A 20,251-nucleotide genomic window follows, 5' to 3' on the forward strand; every position below is an offset into this window, starting at 1 on the left:
TGATGACACCTTTTGCCTTGGGGCTTTTGCGCCAACCCTGCCTGTGCATTGTTTTGGTTCCTCACAAGGGTGGCTTCTCGTTAAACCTTAGTTCTCACCTTGGATGTCGCCGTCTCCGCACAGCCCTTCCTGTCCCCTTTAGATGCTAAAGTAGAGCCCCTGTATCATTGTCACATTACCCTCTGTATTTTCTTAAAAACAAGTCTCACATTCTGAGATGTCCTTTGTGTTTACCTGTTCACTGTCTGCTCCCCACATAGAAATGTGTCCTGTCTGAGAGCAAGGGCCTGTCTGCCTTGAGCACTGTTGCATCTAAGCAAATAGCAGGTACTTCCTGGCACAGGGTTGGCATTTCAGAAGTATTTATGTACTGACTGAATGAATGGATTCATTCATTCATTATTTCTGAGAAAACGGGTAAGTTCTGAATTCCAGGTAATTGGTGTTAAACAGTTTGTGATATGACCCGTGGTTAATTATTAAGCAAGACTTGATAGGCTTTTTTGTATTTTCAGTTTCGGTCTTCGTTTGAAGGAAGTTATATTCAGTAACTGCCAGATACTTGTTTCATTTTCTTACTAATTCTTCAGTGTAGGCATTATTGTTCACAGATGAGAAGATGGAGATTTGAAAAGGTAAAGAATTTCCCCCGGGTCACACAGGTGGTCACGATGAAGCTGTGTCTGACCCCAAGCCTTTGTAGTTACTTTTCTCCATGATCTGGAGTTAGTTCTCCGCGGTCTAGAATCAGTGACTTCTCTGGCGAGCATGTGATTTGGGAAACGACGGTGTTTGCTTTGTATAGGAGGCAGCCTGGTGATGGGGGGCCAGAGACACCCCCGTTTGAAATCCGATTTGCCTACAGCTGCGTGACCTTGTTTGCACCACTGTCCAGCGTCAGCTTTCTGATTTTTGTAAAAATTAGGAGTGAAGGATGTGTCCACATGCCTGCCACTTGGAAGCTGCTATCAGCATAGCTGTTAATAGTCTTTCTCTTTTCCTAAAAGTATACTTGGAGAACTGAGACCCAGTCCTTACTCTGTTTGGTTTCATAGGTAGAGGAAGTCCGCGATGCCATGGAAATTGAGATGCGAACCCAGCTGCGCCGGCAGGCTGCTGCCCACACGGATCACTTACGAGACGTTCTTAGGGTACAAGAACAGGAACTGAAATATGAATTTGAGAAGGTGAGGGCCTGCTGTGAAGCATCCACTCTGCTTCCATTATTAATAGGCTCTCCTTTACCTCTAATGTGCTGTGTGAGTCATTCCCTCTGTGGATGTGGAAGAATGGGAAGAGTTCTAATGTTACCTAGCCTTGGTGGAGTGGGGCTTTTGTATATCTGCAAAACTGGTCTTTTTTATACAAAGATGTACTTACATGTAAGTGGTCAGATGTGTTTTGTATATACCCAAGTCATTTGGAGCCTTCACAGCTTTAAGGGAGGCTTGGCAAAGGGGGTTTCAGAAATGTAGACAATAATGCTTGACAGATGTGTCATCCTGCTTTATCTCCACAAACTCCTGTGGATTATGTGGTGGTGCTCTCTATTTCATAACTGAGGAAACTTCCCAGAGAGGTTGAGTTTGGAAATCCAACAATTTGTCAGGATACCTTTAATTATAATTAGTTTCTTTTCAGCAGGTCATTTACAGATTCTGCAAGTTACGGAACTCTTCCAGAGAGTTAAAACCGCTCCTACTATGAAAAGGTTTTTTATTTTAACTATTGTTTGATGGATATTTATTGGAAAGTGAATGTTTTATTATTTCTTCAGTAGAAGGCATGGAGTCTAATTGTTATGCTTGGGTTGCAACACGGCTACTTCCTTTCTGAGGCAGGCCCTTGGTTCTGACTGCACCAGCCTCTCTCCCTTCCCACTCCACCTCCTCTAATATTAGGCTTCACAGTAAATTTGTGGAGAATTACACATGAGATACAAGTTAGGAAGTTTTTGAAGCCTTATGCATAATTTATGAGTTTCAAGATAACTGCTTTGATATTTCAGAGGCCCTTCTTGCTCCTGGAGGGTAGCAGTTGCTGGAAGACTAGCATCCAGATAAGTAACGTGCATGGAGGTGACGTCACTGTTTTCTTGTACTGTTTGTGTATATTTCAGGACATGTCTGAGAAACTCGCTGAACAAGAGCTACAGTTTCGTCGTCTCAGTCAGGAGCAAGTTGACAACTTTACCCTGGATATAAACACCGCCTATGCCAGACTGAGAGGAATCGAACAGGCTGTTCAGAGTGAGCAGATGGGCTCTTACAGACTGTTAATTCAGTGTGACTTCGGATAATCACTTGTCACAAGGATAATGGGGTACATGCATTGATGTCAGGGCATAAAGATATTGAGATCTCTGTACTAAATTTTAATCATCTTGAAAAATTGGACCCAGATTTGATACATTTAGAACACAGGGAGTTGTAGAAGGAAATTCTAAGGAAGGCCTAAAGTTACATGACTTGAAGTTTACTTCTGACATGACAAAATGAGATCAGTGTTTGTGAGGCAGCTCACCCAGCACACTGTGGTTTTGTCTCATGTGCCCTGGGTGGAGATCAAGGTCAGTGTGGCCTCGTGCTTCCCCCCAGAGGCTCCTGAGTCCGCAGCTACTTGGAGTGCTGGTTTGCGGAGCCTACCCACCAGATGGACAGTAGTCATAGCGAGGCCTCCACACACCAGCCTGAAGGGAAAGTGTCCTGACAGGGTGTTGACGAGATGGGTTTCTTTGGGATGTTACAGAATCTCTCATCAGAAAACTGTAAAAATAAGTTCAGTACTCTTGGCATTTCAAGATCCAGAGTTTATTTGAGTTTTCCATTCCTTTGCGGGGATTTTCTGGTGGCCTTAGTGTAAGTCGTAGCCTCATATAATGACATATTTGTTTCTGAACTATTAAATGTAACAAGATCTGAATTAGATGCCATATATATGAGAGTGACTTACATAGGCTCTTTACCCTGCACTGTCCTAGTTTCTGGTCCTGCAGGGGAAGAGGGCTGGAGGCCTGGTTGTGCTTGCGTGCAGACATCCGCCCACCTCTCCCCGTGGCTTTGGGAAGAGCAAGCCCGCGCTGTCAAGTGCTGTCTTGCCTTGTTGCCTCCTACAATGAGGCCAGTTAGGAAGAATACACCAGAAATAAGTGGTGGGTGGACTTGTAAAAGGTTCTCTCTCTGGCCCCATCTTCCACTGTGTGGATTTAGCTTGCCCATTATGCATCAGGTCTCAAGATGGATCCGAATGTATGTAGTGTCAGATGGAGAGGAAGATGTTTCCATGGCCTTTTTATTTATGATGTTTTCTTGTAGGTCACGCAGCTGCTGAAGAGGCAGCCAGAAAAGCCCACCAGCTGTGGCTCTCGGTGGAGGCTCTAAAGTACAGCATGAAGACAGCGTCTGCAGACCTGCCCACTGTCCCACTGGGCGGCGCAGTCGAGGCCATCCGAGTCAGCTGTGCTGACAGTGAATTTGCCCAGGCCTTAACCGCAGCTTTACCTCCAGAGTCCCTGACCCGTGGGGTGTACAGCGAAGAGACCCTTAGAGCCCGTTTCTGTGCTGTCCAAAAACTGGCCCGAAGGGTAGCGATGATTGATGAAACCAGAAATAGCTTATACCAGTACTTCCTCTCCTACCTGCAGTCCCTCCTCCTGTTCCCGCCCAGGCAGCTGAAGCCACCACTAGAGCTCTGCCCTGAGGATCTAAACACCTTTAAGTTATTGGCATATGCCTCCTATTGCATTGAGCATGGAGATCTGGAGCTGGCAGCAAAGTTTGTCAATCAGCTGAAAGGGGAGTCGAGACGAGTGGCACAGGACTGGCTGCACGAAGCCCGCATGACCCTAGAAACTAAACAGATAGTGGAGATCCTGACAGCATACGCCAGCGCTGTAGGAATAGGAACCACTCCAGCGCCGTAGGAATAGGAACCACTCAAGAGCACCAAGAGTAAGGCCTAGGAAGAGTTTCTGTAAAGTGATACTTACGTCAGAGGAAATCAGCAGTGATCTGTATACGAGGGGTTTGCAGCAAGGGTCCAGAATTGTCTAGAAATGAGCAGGTTACAGCTACTGTTCTAAATGTTAACACCTGTTGCAGTAATATTATTTCCATTTGCTATCATGTCGGTGAACTCCAAGAGAGTGCATTCTTTGCAACTTGTGTAACATTTTCCGTTTTTCAGGTTTTACTGATGGGGCTTGTGAGCCAATCAAAATAATGTTTGTGATCCCTGCTACTATTGATTTTGCCCTTGGAGCAAACTGAATAAAGCAACAAGATGAACACTGAGTACTTTGTCCCTTTTCAAAAAGTGCCATTTCTAGTTTGTTGTGTGTGCAGAAAATTTCTTTGAAAAGCAGCAACAGCAGACGTAGAAAATACTGGCCACACGGAGTTTCCAGGCTGAGAATTAGGTCACCAGATGTCCAAGGCCTGGTCTTGGCTTTGAAGGTTCTGGTGAATTGATTCCTGCTAGTCAAACTCAAGAGACTGATGTACAAACCAGAACACCAATGTTTGTGTTTATAATGAGGAATACAGCTTTCTAGTGATGGAAAGACACTGGAAATAGTATGTATGCAAAGTTTTTTGATTGCTACCCACAGGAGGAAAAGTATATTTTATATCGGGACCCAGTACACACACACACCCATGTGTATATATAAAAGTTTCTCAAGCCAGTGCTTACCCTTTCTACTTGAGATGCTGTTTTCTATTTTGCATCATTAAAAAGTTGGCCTGTTCTCTATCAGCCAAATTAAACAGCCCACAGACAGGTCACAGCTGACAGTTTTTAACACACTGGTAATTGGCCATGCTCCTTTCTGGTACCTGGACTGTGAATGTTTTCACAGACGCGGGGGTTAGTGAGCCTGGACTTTAACAAAGGGATTGAATAATTCTCTGGTGTATTGAATCTGCATTGCCATAAAACCCAGTCTCCTCAGCCCACCTTTCTGAAGATTAGGGCACTTGCCATGTTGGATAAACACAAATTCCTACCTTTTTTACTCCGTGAAGACCACCACCTCTACTTGAAGTTACTGTCAGTTTTTTCCTTCAAATTTACAATTTTTTGTTGGGGCTTACGTGTTCACAAAGGAGCCCTGGTGGCACAGTGGTTAACGAAAGGATGGTGGTTCAAACCCACCAGCTGCTCCGCGAGAGGAAGATGCGGCAGTCTGCTTCCGGAAAGATTACAGCCTTGGAGACCCTAGGGGGCAGTGGTAATCTGTCCTGTAGGGTCACTACGACTCGGAAGAGACTCGACGGCAGCGAGTTTGGTTTTTTGTGTTGTATGTGTTCACAAAGAGCAGGCACTTTTATCTGAGCACATATGGGGATTTTCTATTTTAGATGTTTGCAGATGGTAAACGCCAGCCACTGAATATGGATTTGTTACATTCACGTTTCTGCCTGCCACTTGGCCTTTGAGGTCCCTTGGTCCATCTTTGGCCTGGGTTGATGTTAAGATTCCTTGTGTTCACCTAAGTAGGTTCATAATGCAACAACCTAATTCAACAAAATACATGTAGTTTCTCTGACTGGAACACGTTTTAATGCTTTTGATGTCTAAAGTGGAGGCACTCTTGGCACCTGGGGGCTAGTTTTTATCAGAACTTCTCTAAATTCAGCCTCTCTTCCTTTTTGGAGTGGCATCAAATTGCAAAATATATTAATTTGCCAAGCTGGTTTACCTATTTGTAATATTAGAAATGCAGTTTTTATTTTACTCATGAAACATGTAAGCTAGTGCAGATTATAAGGCAATCTGTTTCTCTTGGAACTCGAGAATAACTTCCTTCAGATGTGATTATCTGAGCTCACCAGACCTGAGCAGTACTGATTTTAGATCCAAAAATCAAAATACTGAAGACCACTTGTTTTCAAATTTTAATAGTTCCCCTAACACACCTCCCCACCTCTATTGCATGGACAGGGGTACTCTGCTTGGCAAGGTCTTGTCTTTCCCCGTTCAATCTTCCTGAGATGTCACTTGACAACCATTCAAGTGAAAAAGAGGCTGAGCCTTACTTGGTTTATAATTTAGTCAGAATTCTCAGCTCTGCCTCAAGGGGAGGGAATCCAAATGGCCTGGTGGAAAAGGTAGATACAGCCCTGGGCAAAGTTAGGGCCTGTCGGCTTCACTTCAGCATACCAAAACCAAACCCACCGCCATTGAGTCAGTTCAGACTCATGGAGACTCCAGGACAGAGTAGGACTGCCTGTAGGGTTCACTTCAGCATGTTTTCATTAAAAGTGCAAGTGACCAGTTACACCACTGCCACTTGAGGTTTAACGATGGGGTTAAGCGGAGTCACTGACTTCTTGCTTTCATTGTCTCAGTCTACATATAGCCTTAAATTGGGCTACATTCTTGCCTCCCTGCTGATTGCTGCAGGGAGTGTTTCTTAACCTTGTAAAACTCATGCCTCCTAGTTAACAGTAAAACTCTAATGTTGGAAGTTTCAAAATCAATAACATTAAAACATAATTTTAGACAGTCTTTTAAGGCACACTATTTCTGTATTCCTTTGTATTAACTTAAATCTTCTGCTCTTTCTCTTAACAGGTTCTGGATAAAAGCAGTCTCCAAGTCCCAAATGAGCTGTCCCACCAGGTTTAAAGTAACTTGCTTGAACTCAGTGCAGAAGAACACAATTTAACGCAAAAGGAAAATAAAAAGAGTGCTTTAATGTCAGGCAAATCAGTTCACACCCTTCACCAGGTCCGAGTGGCCACCATTTCCCCAAATCAGGAAAATGCTTCTCTGGCTTTTTTTGATGCACTTCGGCCCTGAGGCTGGTGGGGAGGAGGGTCACCTGGCCCGTGAGAAGTGGCAGGGTTTCACTGACTTGTTAGTTTTAGTGGGCTGTATTGGCACTGCTGTAGGGTCCACAGGAAGAGAAAGGGGCTCTGGAGGGATTGTAGGCGAGCCCAGGAAGGGGCCGTTGCCGGACACTGGCGACCCGGCTGGGATGGAGTCGGTCCTGTCATGACCTTTACTCCTCTTGCACATTCCTCCTTTTCAAGTCTTTACTCTTGCTGAGCTCTGTAAACTTGAGCTTGATCCCCAGCAGGCCTTCCTGATCCTTTCTAAAGTCCATCGATGTATATAGGTCCACTTGACAATATTCTTTCATAGGCTGGGGTCCTTCCTGGGCCAAGCTGAAGACTTACTGCCCACTCTTTTGTGTACCTTACATTCAGTCTTCCCATGTCTTAACATACTGCCTTACAGCAGCCAAATCAAATATCCCCATTTCTCAGGTAAAACGTCACTTTACCTCTAAGGTCTAATCTAAATGTTTCTATAAAACTTGCCTTCCCCGGCTCATGCTCCTAGTGACTCTGCAATCACATAGTGTTATCCTATCTCAATGTTTTTCAAACTTTTTTAACCATACACCAAACCCGATTCATAGTGAGCCTACAGGACAGACTAGAACTGCCCCATAGGGTTTCCAAGAAGCAGCTGGTGGATTCTGTCCACCTTTTGGTTAGCAGCTGAGCTCTTAACCACTGTGCCACCAGCGCTCCTTTTTGACCATGAACTACAGTAAAAAATGTACATCATAATCTAGTATACATGCGGATTTTTTTAACATCTGCTACAGTGTAAATAACATCACAAATCATGAGACAATAGCTTTACTGCATGTGCGCACTTAGTAGACTTTCTATTCTATTAAAAATTTTTGGTCATCACCACCCACAAAAATTGATTTCAAGACTAGCGAATGGGTTGGGCCCTACGGTTAGACACTACCCTATTACATAGAATATAGTTACATAACCAATGACAGTACCATCTAATAGCTTTTCCTCTAAGCCTGGTGCTTGGTGTAGTGTTTATACAGTAAAGGATACCACAAGTGTGAGAAATGCAGGTTAACAGTAGGGTCTTAAAATCAATGACACCTTTGCAGAGAAGGCAGCATTTATGGACCTATAGCAGACATTTGGGAATGGGACTGTTAAATCCTATCAATGGCTGTTCAGGGTTATGCTTGAATACTGGTATGACAGAGAACTGTCATAAGACAGAAATGCTCTGAACAAAAAATCCGCTCATTTCTAATTTCTACACATTAGCAATCTAACTCTGAGGCAACGCCAAAAGTTCATTCCACGCATCTTAAGACTCCTCCCTTTAGCCTTCACATTTCCGGTGCTCAAACCAAAATCAAACCTGTTGCTGTCGAGTAATTCCGACTCATAGCGACCCTCTAGCTCAGTTTCTCAGTTTACCCTCATAGGTTCCCCATTTACAAAAGGCTTGTTCCTGATTGTTGACACATGGCTGCTTTACCCGCACTTGATGGTGATGCCTCAGCTCTGACACCATTAAAGCCGCTCATCTCCTTTCTGATTTCTTCAAGGCTTTTCAGAACTTGATTCTAATCAGTTCTAAAATATAACCCAAACCTTTCCCCTTTTCATTTTGTTTTCTATGTTGAATTGAATTTCAGGATGTAAATACATTTCCACATCAGCTGAGAAATGTTAAATTGCATGTTCTGTCAGAGTATTACAAACAAGGGGTTTTACTGCACCACCAAGAAGCTACTCATTTTAGTAAATAATGCCTTTTAGGAGTGCACTACTTGAGCTGTATGCAAGTGTACAGCAGTGAGGAAGTACAGACAGCATACATAGACTATTCATGAGAGGCGACTGAAAGGGAACAATGTTATAAAAAGATCAACTTCAGAATTTTCTAAGGGAAACCGTATGGGCAAGCTTATAAACAGAAGGGAACGAACCAGTGAAGGCAAAAGACACAGGAGTTAGGGTTAGAGTAAAGGGGCTGCCAGGACCAAAACCAAAGATGAGAGGTCATTACCTTTGGCACAGAAGAAAATCTTACTGATAAACGCCATGGATGAAAAAGACATTAACAAATGGAAGAGAATGGAGGCCCATCCTATGGGCCTCAATTTTCCTCTGAAAAGTTGAGGCAGTTATTTGCCCAGATGGGGGTTTGCAATAGCTGTAACACATTAAAAAAAATCACTGAGCGCCATAGCACCTACTCTGATAGTCTACTACAAATACCTGATGTCAGCCCAGGTGGATTCTCCCCACCAACTCTAGCTACAGAGCAATGTGATGATTCAGTTAGGGCCTGGCACGGGAAGAAACATACCATGCTTCCAAGGCCAAGCACTAAGGTCAGGAAGGGAGTTAAGCATTGGCAGGTGTCGATGAACCAGACAGGATGCAAGTGGCTGAGTTGACAAAGGCTTCCGGGCAACCAGGTTCTCCTGTAAACCAAGATCAAAAGCTGATCTGCCCTATTTGCCCTTTTGCTTCTTGATGTAATGTCAAGGGGCTAATGGATCAATACACATGAATGCTTAAGTAGCTAATTATCATACTGGCAATTTTCTCTCTGCCCCTCAGATCTGTTTGAGCTCTGACATGCAAGAGAAAACATGAACCAAATACTCAACCAGCCTGCTTAGTAGCAATGCACGATCATGCCAATAAAACATTCATTCACATCTTTTGTCGCAAGCCCTCATGTGGACCACTTACGCAGCACCACTACAACAGGCACAGCATAGAGAAGGGGGAAGAAAGAGGGTGAGGAGACACTTGGGTAAGCCCCATGTGGGAAAACCAAGGCAAAGTCTGTGAAAAGTACGGAAACTCATACACATGGACATGAATCACAGTATTTATTTACAGTTTCCATTTTACCATTTGTGCAGTCTAAACTCCTGCCATTATCCTATTTAATGGATTCTAAGATGTAGTTTTTCACATCTAAAAAACTCTGAAGTTGGGGTACTACTGACCAAGCAGCCATTGTACAAAAACCTTCTGTGGACACCTTTTGTGAGGTCAAATGCCATAGCATCGGGCAGTGCAAGGCTGAAGCCCAGGAACAGGGCAGGCAGGTGCTGAAGATGAAGTCAGCCACACACACTGCAGGTCTGCAGAGCTTATCATGGAGCCAAGAGCTACATACTGTACAATTTGTGCCCAAAGAAATGAAGATGGTAGTGCTGCTGCTTAAATGGTAAGCTTTCAGTGATGCATTAATGGATGGTTTAATAAATACCAAATTAGCAGCTTAATTTAAATACTTATTCTAAATCAGTGTCACACTAACTGTACTTCATAGTAACAAATTCACCATGTCTGTATTCCCTTGTTTCCTTCATATCATCACTAAATATTAGCATCTCAGTTAAGTGTGATGACAGCGTCCACTCTAGCCACAGCTGTTCCTGAATTGTCCCTTTATTTGACTTCACTGATGTCAGTGTCACTGCTGCTGTCACTGTCGCTGCTGCTGTCACTGTCGCTGGTCAACGCAGTGAGCTTTCTCAGGGTGTCCCTAGAAGGAAAACAAGCCGGAGGGTTACAGTACAACTCAGCCTCGGGATGGGGCTCCCAGAGTCTCTGACACTCACCTATCACCCATTACTTCTGAAATAAAAAAAGGGACATTATAGCCACACTAAACTTTAAAAATAAAAGGTTCCAACAGCCAAATCTATAGGCTTCCCTAACTGTTATGATAAACATGTAATTTTTAAATTAATACACCTTGACTTTTCACGAGGCAAGAAATAAATTCAGGGGACAGAAAGCTATAAATGTCTGAGAGAACAAATGGTCTGCTCTGTTTTTATAATTTTCCTTCATGGGGAAGACACAGGACCACTTACTTCTGTTCCTGGCTGAGTGCAAAGTCAGCCATCACTCTCTGGGTGAGGTCCTCACAAACAAGTAAGCTGAAGGTACTCGCCAGCCTCACTACCTCAATGGCCTGGCCAGGGCTGTTGGATGCTTTTGCACTGTCCATAAACTCATTCACCAACTCATTTCTGTAAACAAAAAGCCAAAAGTGAGCATTCCCCAAGTAAACTTCTCCACCCCTTCTGTCAAAGATTTATATGCAAGGAGCTAACATAAGTTCAGCAGTAAAATCCTTAGCAGTAGCTTTTGAAGGCAAAGTCATATGAGACTCACTTTTAAAGAGCCAAACAGATAATGAACATTCATTAAATATGTTATTCGTCAAAGACCTACTCAACATTGTCCCAGTATGTCGGGTGCAATCACCGAGCATAGACGCCCTTGGTGGTGGGGCGACTGTGTGCGTGCCCCTCAGAAGAGCGCCAAACGTGGTGGCTGCAGCAGATGAAGAAACCCAATCGCCCCACAGTCAGGGTCAAGCCCATGTGGCTAATTCCAGGCTGTATGCAGGTGGTGCCTGTGAACTTCAACTTACCTGGGGATCTTATTATGCTTCCTGAAAAGCCCCAGCATCTTCCTGTGCAGGACAAGATAGAAGAAAAGTTATGAATATGAACAGAAAAACAAGGCAACCAGCTGACGGTAGTAGTTCACTCTGGACTCAGACAAAGTGTCCTTTTCTGCCTAACTACAGCGTTAGCTCCTGAAGCCACAGATCCGTGCCTCTATCCGTTCCCAACCTGTCTGGACGTCACAATCCCCCCATCCCAGCTCCGATGTCTGCACTACGCGGTCACAGTAAACGTGACACGCTGCCAGTGCTGAGGCTGCTGAAGTATGTCCTCTAGTAGGTGCTCTACAGGAAGGGAAGGAGGATAGGAGAGAGGAAGAGAATAGAAATGGCAACAGAAAGGTACAAATAGGAGCCCGGAAGAGGCAGGAGTTTGATTTCTAATTTGAAAATGGGCAAGCATCATCTGGAATTTCAGAAAATTCACATTCTGACCACTAAGTAGATGCAAGGTTGATTTACACCCAAAAAAGGCTTATATCAAATGCCAAAGTTAGCGGGGGCCTAAGCAATGCAGAGAACTAAATGGATTAGAGCTCATACCAGCCAGAGATCACTCTGTCCCCCAGGGAAGGACTACATCCCATGGACAGTTGGAACTGAGACATGGACAGAGCACGGTCTACATTCTCTTTCACGACAGGGCACTGGGTCCCGTCTGTCCACAGTTACGTTATGAAGAGCAGGCTCAGATTGAGGCATCAGTCTCATGTCAGTGCTCACCATCAACCTGCCACATGCAGGAGGAAGGAGAAACACAGACATTCAGCTCCCATGGCTCAGCTGAGGTCCGTACCCCTGCGCCAATCATCACAGCCTGATTCACAGCAAGTGTATGTCAATCTGCCTGAGTTGACAAACTAACAGTGAATGCTTCTGTCACTAGCAACACAGTTCCTAGCAAGTCGTGTAAGTGAACGGGATGCAATTCTGAGACCAGGTGAGTCAACAAGCTTTCACGTCTTTTCTTGGATGTATTTAACAGCCACATTGTGGACTGGCGGTCAGGGGTTCCAATTATGTTCTTGTGAAGATGCCGTGCACAAGGACCCCCCACTTACCGACTCTTAGAACCAGCACATCCACACCCAAACAAAACAGCAGAACCACCGAACTGTGACTACCCTCACCAACTAACCTTCTGCTTGTCTTTTCTTCAGACAAGATGACTGCACAAGGTCACCATTCATGACTAAACACTGCAAGTGAAGATGTGAATGAAGTGCTGACAGAAACACTTAAGGAGAACACAGTGGCACAAAGCAGACACAGCCAGAGGTTTTGTCAAGGCCATGCTTAGTAAATGCCAGTTTCCATAAGTCTAAGTACCCAGCGCACATTCTAGGCTAGGAGGGGAAAGCACCCACAAATCAAATGATCTTCAGTAACCAGTCTGCAAAACATTTAAAAAATAAGTTTCTTTGATCACCTTATTTTGTTTATTATGTATTAAGTATCTAAGTTCCCACTGAAGACTCATTACAGAAAACCTGGTACACATTTCACTGGGTCCCAATAACTACCAATCAGAGTCTAGTGAGAGGGTCTCTAGTGACCAAGATAAATGTTTCCAAAGGCTTCTACCTTACACTGGTAGTAGTGTACTCACCAGGCTTCCTGGGTTCTCCCAGCTCTTAAAAAGAGAACAGCTATACAGTTCAGAGTTCTGGCTGACCAATCCGAGTGAGTCTGTCTGGCATCTTGACTTTCGTAAGTAGACTTGATGTCTGCAGCACAGTCAGCAAACACCACCTGGAGCTGAGAGGCTCTGAGTCAGCAGGACTGCCTAACTGCTTTATGAGTGTTTACGTTCAAGAGACTCCCGCGGGACCATTACATTTTCTGAGCAACGCATTTTAACATCGGAACATATCACACATTTAAAAAACCAAAAAAAAACAAACCCGATGCCGCTGAGTCGATTCCAACTCATGGCAACCCTACAAGACAAAGCAGAACTGCCCCACGAGGTTTCCAAGGTGCGTCTGGTGGATTCGAACTGCCGACGTTTTTGGTTAGCCAAATCCTTAACCACTATGCCACCAGGGTTTCCATTAGATGTACAGCACTCAATTAATACAGTAAAAACAGAACACAACCTGTCCTGGGATAAATAATCTGATTAGCCACATCTTTCAATTCAGCTATGGATTTTCTTGGATAGAAATAAAAATTTTAAGGTGCTAATCATCAGGAGAGCGAGAAGCTATCTTCATATTACTTGCTTTGGACTACAGGAATGAGGATAACTTTGGAATTCCGCTAATGGCTGGATCTGTTTAGGTGAGCATAATTTAAATCCGCGTCTGGGTGGCAGAATTCTCCACAAGGATGGACTGGAATGACCCTTCCAAAGACATCAATATTAAAGAGCATGCTATTAGTATACATCTAGTAACAACGAAACTTGGGTTTCAATATATCCTTACCTCTAGTGGGTGCTTATCCCTTGCCATGAGCATCAGGATCTCTTCCCTCAGATCACTGCAAAAAGTGTGACCATATTCTTTACTATCTTGAAACAAGAAAGAAGCACAGTGAAGAGTGATCATCACCATGTAAAACCAACGCTGTTTGTGGCTGACCTTTGTCCACTGTCAGCTGTCACCTATACTTTTCGGTAGGTGAAAATAAATTAACAGGAGCTGTTCCAGGCTTCCAGAAACCCAACAGGACTAATTCTTGGTAATAAAGCGCAAAGCAGCAGCGAAAGCCTGTGCCAGTTGGCCTGTTCCTGGGCAGGTGTCGTCCAAGAGGCTGGCATCCTGTTAGACACAGCACACACTACACCTGAGCAGCCACCACCTTGATAGGGTAAGACACTGTTTTATACAGTACTTTGGAATCTTCAGTGTTCTTTTATACACAACCATTAGAGCAGTCTGGTGAAGTAACAGGGCAGGATCTCAGTTACAGAAACTGAGGCAGGTAGAAATTGGCTTTATGATAACTGTAATATCATCTAGTGGAAGAGCTACAGAATCGGTCTTATTCTGCAGCCAATTCATACACATCAGACAGACCAACACCCACAAACCACGATGACGGCCATGACTTAGAAACTTAATCATCGACTCTGGTGAGCAACTAAACCAAAGGGATGCACCATGGTGCAGAGGAATGGAGCAGGCCTGAAGTCAGAGACATGCAATCCGGTTTAGGGTCTGTCTGCCACTTAACTAGCACTCATCTTCCCTGGGACACGTCACAGGCAGGTGTGCAGAACTCAGCCTTCTCCTGTGTCATGACGGGAATAACTTAGGTGGTCTCAGTACGTCCTCACTCATGCAATCCAACATGCAATGTGAGCAAGTGAGCCTGACGCTGCCCTCACCTACTATATTCAATTCAGTCAAAAATGGGAGTTTTTATCGTTAGTAATAAATGGTAATGTTTGTTAACCAAAACATACGGCATTTAAGAGATATGGGCCTGGACACACAAGCTGAAACTGACCTTTCCAAATCTGAGGAATCATTTCTAGCCGATTGGCCACATCCAATGCTTGGAGAAGATCTATCAATGTTTGGGAACGGGGAAAGAAGACCTGATTAAGAGAAATTCAAATATATTATTTAAAGCATTAATAAACATACAAACTCATCTACAATGATACATGATACACAGTGAACCATCTTACTGAAGGTATCAGGTCCTTGTACCACTTCAAGGTTACATCAATTTGTTCCATCAGACAAAGCAAATTGAAGAACTTGTAGCTGTGACAGAGAGAAGAGGTAAACTTAGCCTAAAAGCTTTCCAGTCTAACACAGGGGAGTAATTAAATCAAGGCACGGTTATAGGCTGACACGTCAACATACGATTGATGACACCGAATATTGCATTTGTCTGAAAGCATTCACTATGAAGAAGGCCCTGGACACACAGCAAACGGTCATCACACACCTAACAGCTGCCTCCTGAAGTCCATGTTCTATCTGCCTAAGCAACCTACTGAAGGAGCCTGTCTAGGCACCAGCATCTTCATCTTTAAAAACAAAAGCAAGAGGCTGGGACAAGATAATCTTCACGGACCCATCCTGCTCTAACAATTCAAAAATTTAAAATATGAGGAGTAGGGAGCAGAGATGGGAGAAAAAGGTACGTGGATTTTTAAAGCATTTCAGAGGGGAAAAAAAAAAAAAAAAAGATACACGCCAAACTGCCCATTCTGGCAGTTTTACCCTACTTTAAGTTCTAAGTGCTCAATTAAACTTAACTATTAAATCAGAGGCATGCTGCCTAAAAGGAGAGCAGATGAGATACGGAGGGCCACCAACAGCCTGCCACTTGCAGAATCTACTCATCGTCAAAAAGCAGGCCCTCCATTAACGCCAAAGGACGCATCCCCAGCACACTTACTAATAGAAATGACGCCGCTGAGCCGGTCCCAGGAACGTCCGGTTGTCTCCAGTGTTCAAAAGGTCATGCACTTGGTAAGCAAGTTCCAGATCTCTGAGGGACGAGCACTGACAATTTGCAAGTGTTAAGTAAGTACTACTCTGAGAGCCTATCAGCCAAACAGCCGCCAACTACATAAAACAGTAGTTACTTATAGAAATATTTATGCTGAACTAATGGTCCACAGCTACCAAGGCCTCCACCAGACTGAGTCCAGTACAGCTAGATGGTGCCCGGCTACCACCACTGACTGCTCTGACCAGGATCACAACAGAGGGCTCTGGACAGAGCTGGAGAAGGATGTAGAACATAATTCTAACTCACACAAAAAAGACCAGATTTACTGGCCTAAAGGAGACTGGAGAAACCCCAAAAGCATGGCCCCCAGACACCCTTTTAGCTCAGTGGTGAAGTTATCTCCGAGGTTCACTGTTCAGCCTGGGAGTGGACAGCCCCGTAAAACCAAAAGGGGCTAATGAGATACAGTAGTCCAGTGACAAGGGCCAGAAGGCAGAAGGGGACAAGGAAGCTGGTGATAGGGAACCCAAGGTTGAGTAAGGATATTGTTGATGTGTTGTGAGATTGTTAACCATTGTCATAGGGCAACATGTGTAGTAACTGTTAAATGAGAAACTATTTTGTTCTGTAAGCCTTCATCTTAAGTGAGAATAGCAGCACAATTGGAAGAGCGTAGTCAATGTCACTGAACTGTGCATGTAGAAATGTTTGAAATGGTGTATCTTTGGCTATGCGTATTTTCACCAAAAAAAAAAAAAAAAAACAGACTGAAAAGTTAGAGGGCTGACATGTTGTGGGGTTCTTAACCAATGTCATAAAACAATATGTGTACTACTGTTTCATGAGAAACTATCTGTTCTGTAAGCCTTCACCTGAAGTACAATAAAAAAAAAAAAATTTATGCTGATTCAATTTATTACTTGTTGATGTAAATTACAGTCTTTTCTATGAAATACTGTATTGCTGTAAAAAAACAAAACCCCATGGAAGTTTATCTGGGTGTACATGTTTGAACACAAAGGAAAAAATCTGGAAAGACACACACTAAACTGTAAATCAATTATCTTTAGAGAATAGGATGCACTTCATTCATTCAGAAACTACCTGAACTTGCTCCTATGGTGAGCATGATTAAATGAAAAGAAAAAAAAACCTAAATAAAAGTAGTCATCAACTTAAAAACTTACTAACAGGCAAAAATGAAATACTCAGAAACCTTATCTGAACAGAGATGCGGAAAAAGGCAATTTGTACAATAAACACAAGGTAACAATGTTAGGTGATTAAAAACTACAGACTTTAGAGAAAGAGAAGAAAATGAAAAAGACACGAACAGAAGTAAAAGTGAGGCAGTGAAAGGCCCAGGGTGAGAAGCCAGGCTGCTGAGTAAGCTGAGGTCCAATTACAGATCAAGTTAGGAAATGGACAGGAACCTTCTTTTAAAAAGGGGACAATAACTAAACAAGAAATGATACTTACAACTCTCATGGCTGACTGAAAAAACATATCTGAAAATCAAAGTTCATGAAAGCCTTGGTTACAATGGACATAATAAATTTTCTACGTCAGAAACATTAATAAAAGTCCTGGCAATGTAACTGGTAACATAAGATAAAGCTAAAAGAATAAAAACCCAAGAGGAGAGGAAGTCTACAGCAAATTGCCAGACATTCTGGTTTTCTCAGAATAATCACCCTAAATATTACTAAACCCTGTCCTCATCTCCCAAATATGCAAGGTCTCTAATTAACTGGCACTCAGAAGAAAAGGCTTCAGATGAGGGAGCAATTTCCGTACATACCGTCTTCCAGGTCCTTTGCAGAAAATTTCTTCCCCGTCAATTCATTCATTATGTCATAGATGATGAGGGATGACATTTTTGAAGAGCTTTCTGCAGAGGCAGAACGCAGATGGGTTCTGAGTCCACCTCCTGGACCACCACCAAAGCCCCACCACCCAGTGCAGAGGCGCACGTTCCTTCCCTCCACCTCCTGCCCACAGCCTGGCAGAGGGCTGGGCAGGGGCAGATGCTCGCTGAGGGATAAATGCACCCTGCAGAGTACAGGGCTCCGCTAGATTGGGGACAATCAGGTCTCTGTCCACCTGTTCCAACCAGAGGCTCCTCTGTTCCCTCTTAGTCTCTTCATAAGAAGCCTGACTTTCACTGAGGTGAGCCTGACTTTCACTGAGGTGAGAGGCAAACATGCACCCCCCGAAAACCTACATACCTCAAAAATAAACACGTTTCTCTGAAATACAATCAAGGTGAGAAGGCCAAGAAAAAAAACTGTAGAATTAATAAATGTGGGCGGTCCTTTAAAATCACACGAGCTAAGTACTAATAGATGAGAAAATTCATTTACAAGATCCCTAGTAAAATCCCATTATTTATCTAGTGTGCCCTCATCCAGGTGATAATATAGCTCTAATGAAAGCACAGATGTGCTTTTATAATTTCCTTAATCATGTTTCCATTTGCTAGTATTCCTAGTTACTTTATTAAATATTTAATATTTTACTTAAACATACTGTTTTCATTATTTTAGGGGCTCTCCTTGGGGTCAACTCCTAGGAATTATTATTGGGTCTTATTTTGCAGCCTATCTTTACACTGAAGACAAACCGACTTGCCCCTCCTCTCCAAACATGACCATGGCTGCCTCTTCTGAGACCTAAGCACCACTGACTCTGGTTGGCAACTCAACAAAAGGGATGCAGTATGGTCCAGAGGAAAGGAACAGGCTCTGGGGTCAGAAGCACTAGTTCCCCCACAATCTCACCAAGGCTAAGGAATATTTTGTAGCAGTCAATTGCCGTGGAAAACTGTTTGCCTGTTTCCAAGATAAAGTCAGTTACCTGTATTTTTTTCCCCAGCAGATAAAAAACTTCCCTAATAGGTGAGGATGTAGATTTTGTAAAATCAGTTCTCCAGCTCAGAAAGAACAAAACTCCTCTGTTGTTTATAAAGTCTATTGCAGGAAAGAATTACTAGCACTGTCATTTCTGAACCTAGGGTTCTTTCTCAGGTTAGGAGCAAACCGGTAAGACCAAACAGACTGTGACTGCCTGCTCTGTGCCTTCCAAGTAGGCACAAGGCACCGTGAGTAATTAATTTCATCACTACAGCCCTAATTTTATTACTTAGGTAGGAAGCCATTTCCATTTGACACAGCTGGTAAATGTTAGAGTTGCAGTTACAACTCAGGTGTGCCTCGCTTCAAAGCCCATTCGACAGACACAACTCCATCTACAATTTTCCTGACTGACCTAAAAGATGACGACAAATGGAGCCTCAACGCTCTCCCAAAAGGCTTCAAAGTACGTGTAATGTTAATCTGGAGCAGCAATGTCCAACGGAACTCACTGCCATGATGGAAAAATGTTCCACATCTGCATCACTGAACAGGCTAGCCACCAGCACTGAGAACTAATTCAACAAAAGGATTTTTATTTCATTTTAATGAAGTTAAACAGCCACACGTGGCTAGTAGCTAGTCTACTGGCCAGCACAGCTCTGGAGAGCACGAGGCTCTCCGAACTAGATATTTTCTGACCATTTCTATTTGTATACCAGCACTGCTTTTTGTAACTCCTTCCCCTCCAGCTCAAATTGTACATCACTAACAAGGTCATGACCTTCAGAATAACTTTTTTCCCAGGCTGTAGGTGTTAATTCATGAACTCTATTCTCCAAGAACTCCAAAAAGGTAACCTGTAACAATCATGTAAACTAAAGGGAATTGGTCAATTTTCTACATAAATTAATGTAACATAAGGTAATACATACCAGTGGGATAAAACAGTTGAATAAGATAGTGATATGTTGCAAGCGAGGGTTCTTGAATTACGAAGTGGAGAGAAAAATAAGAAATACAGTAAGTCAAAACAAAGCTGTCTAAAATATATCTTAAGGTACACTGAACTGAAAACACTGACGTTGGTATTTAATCAAAACTCATTTCTATTTCTTTTAACATAGACAGATAAAGGTTAAAAGAGTTGTAAAGACTACATTATTTTAAAAAGTCCAAATGCCTACTGGAGCCCTGGTAGTGCTGTGGTTAAGAGCTTGGCTCTAACCAAGAGGTCAGCAGTTCGAATCCACCAGCTGCCCCTTGGAAACCCTGTGGGGCAGTTCTATTTTGTCCTATAGGGTTGTTATGTGCCAGAATTGACTCGACAGCAGTGGGTTTGGTTTGGTTTTGGGTTAAATGCCTACTACAAAAATGTTATAGCTAAAGTACTTACAGTATGATTCTTCATTTAATAACACTAAAGCATATTGAACTGATTTCGAAAACATTCAATTAAGTAATTACTAAAAAATATACAACATGCTAGTAGTCTGGGTTCAAAGACCTCAATATGCTAGAAAATGTCATGGAATTTAAAACTAGCTTACTCAAATGAAACAATCTTCCCAGAATTAACAGATTCATAAAAAAGTACATAACATACTGAAAAAACAATGTAATTTACTATTAAGAGTGTGAAGACTACAAAGGGGCTCCTGACATAGTAAGCACATGTAATTAAGTGTGCC

At 43.1% G+C, this 20,251-nt stretch overlaps 2 protein-coding genes and 1 non-coding gene across 7 annotated transcripts in view; 1 reads left to right on the forward strand and 2 right to left on the reverse strand.

Annotated features, from left to right (window-relative positions):
- The window catches only part of IMMT (inner membrane mitochondrial protein), a 56,936-nt gene extending 51,775 nt beyond the window's left edge, over nt 1-5,161 (forward strand). For both annotated transcript variants that reach the window (XM_023742335.1, XM_023742336.1), the window contains 3 exons: nt 1,056-1,187; nt 2,120-2,249; nt 3,315-5,161. In XM_023742335.1, coding sequence (XP_023598103.1) covers nt 1,056-1,187; nt 2,120-2,249; nt 3,315-3,922 — 870 coding nt within the window. In that variant the 3' untranslated portion in view covers nt 3,923-5,161. The remainder of the gene's footprint in view (nt 1-1,055; nt 1,188-2,119; nt 2,250-3,314) is intronic.
- Nucleotides 5,162-9,673: 4,512 nt separating this feature from the next.
- Nucleotides 9,674-20,251, reverse strand: part of PTCD3 (pentatricopeptide repeat domain 3) — a 29,466-nt gene continuing 18,888 nt past the window's right edge. For 3 of the 4 annotated variants that reach the window (XM_012559055.2, XM_023742337.1, XM_023742338.1), the window contains 11 exons: nt 19,496-19,546; nt 17,510-17,599; nt 17,188-17,216; nt 15,652-15,758; nt 14,930-15,008; nt 14,746-14,836; nt 13,719-13,804; nt 12,899-13,047; nt 11,254-11,295; nt 10,688-10,846; nt 9,674-10,353 (listed from right to left, as the gene is read on the reverse strand). In XM_012559055.2, the coding sequence (XP_012414509.2) occupies nt 10,257-10,353; nt 10,688-10,846; nt 11,254-11,295; nt 12,899-13,047; nt 13,719-13,804; nt 14,746-14,836; nt 14,930-15,008; nt 15,652-15,758; nt 17,188-17,216; nt 17,510-17,599; nt 19,496-19,546 (980 nt within the window). In that variant the 3' untranslated portion in view covers nt 9,674-10,256. Of the gene's footprint in view, nt 10,354-10,687; nt 10,847-11,253; nt 11,296-12,898; nt 14,055-14,745; nt 14,837-14,929; nt 15,009-15,651; nt 15,759-17,187; nt 17,217-17,509; nt 17,600-19,495; nt 19,547-20,251 lie in introns of those variants that run through there. The other variant, XM_023742339.1, reaches the window with a different exon arrangement.
- Nucleotides 11,973-12,109, reverse strand: LOC111822768 (small nucleolar RNA SNORD94). Its single transcript, XR_002825877.1, has one exon. It is a non-coding gene; the product is annotated as a small nucleolar RNA SNORD94 (small nucleolar RNA).

The sequence above is a fragment of the Trichechus manatus genome, unplaced genomic scaffold, assembly GCF_000243295.1.
Source record: "Trichechus manatus latirostris isolate Lorelei unplaced genomic scaffold, TriManLat1.0 scaffold00208, whole genome shotgun sequence".
Lineage (NCBI taxonomy): Eukaryota > Metazoa > Chordata > Mammalia > Sirenia > Trichechidae > Trichechus > Trichechus manatus.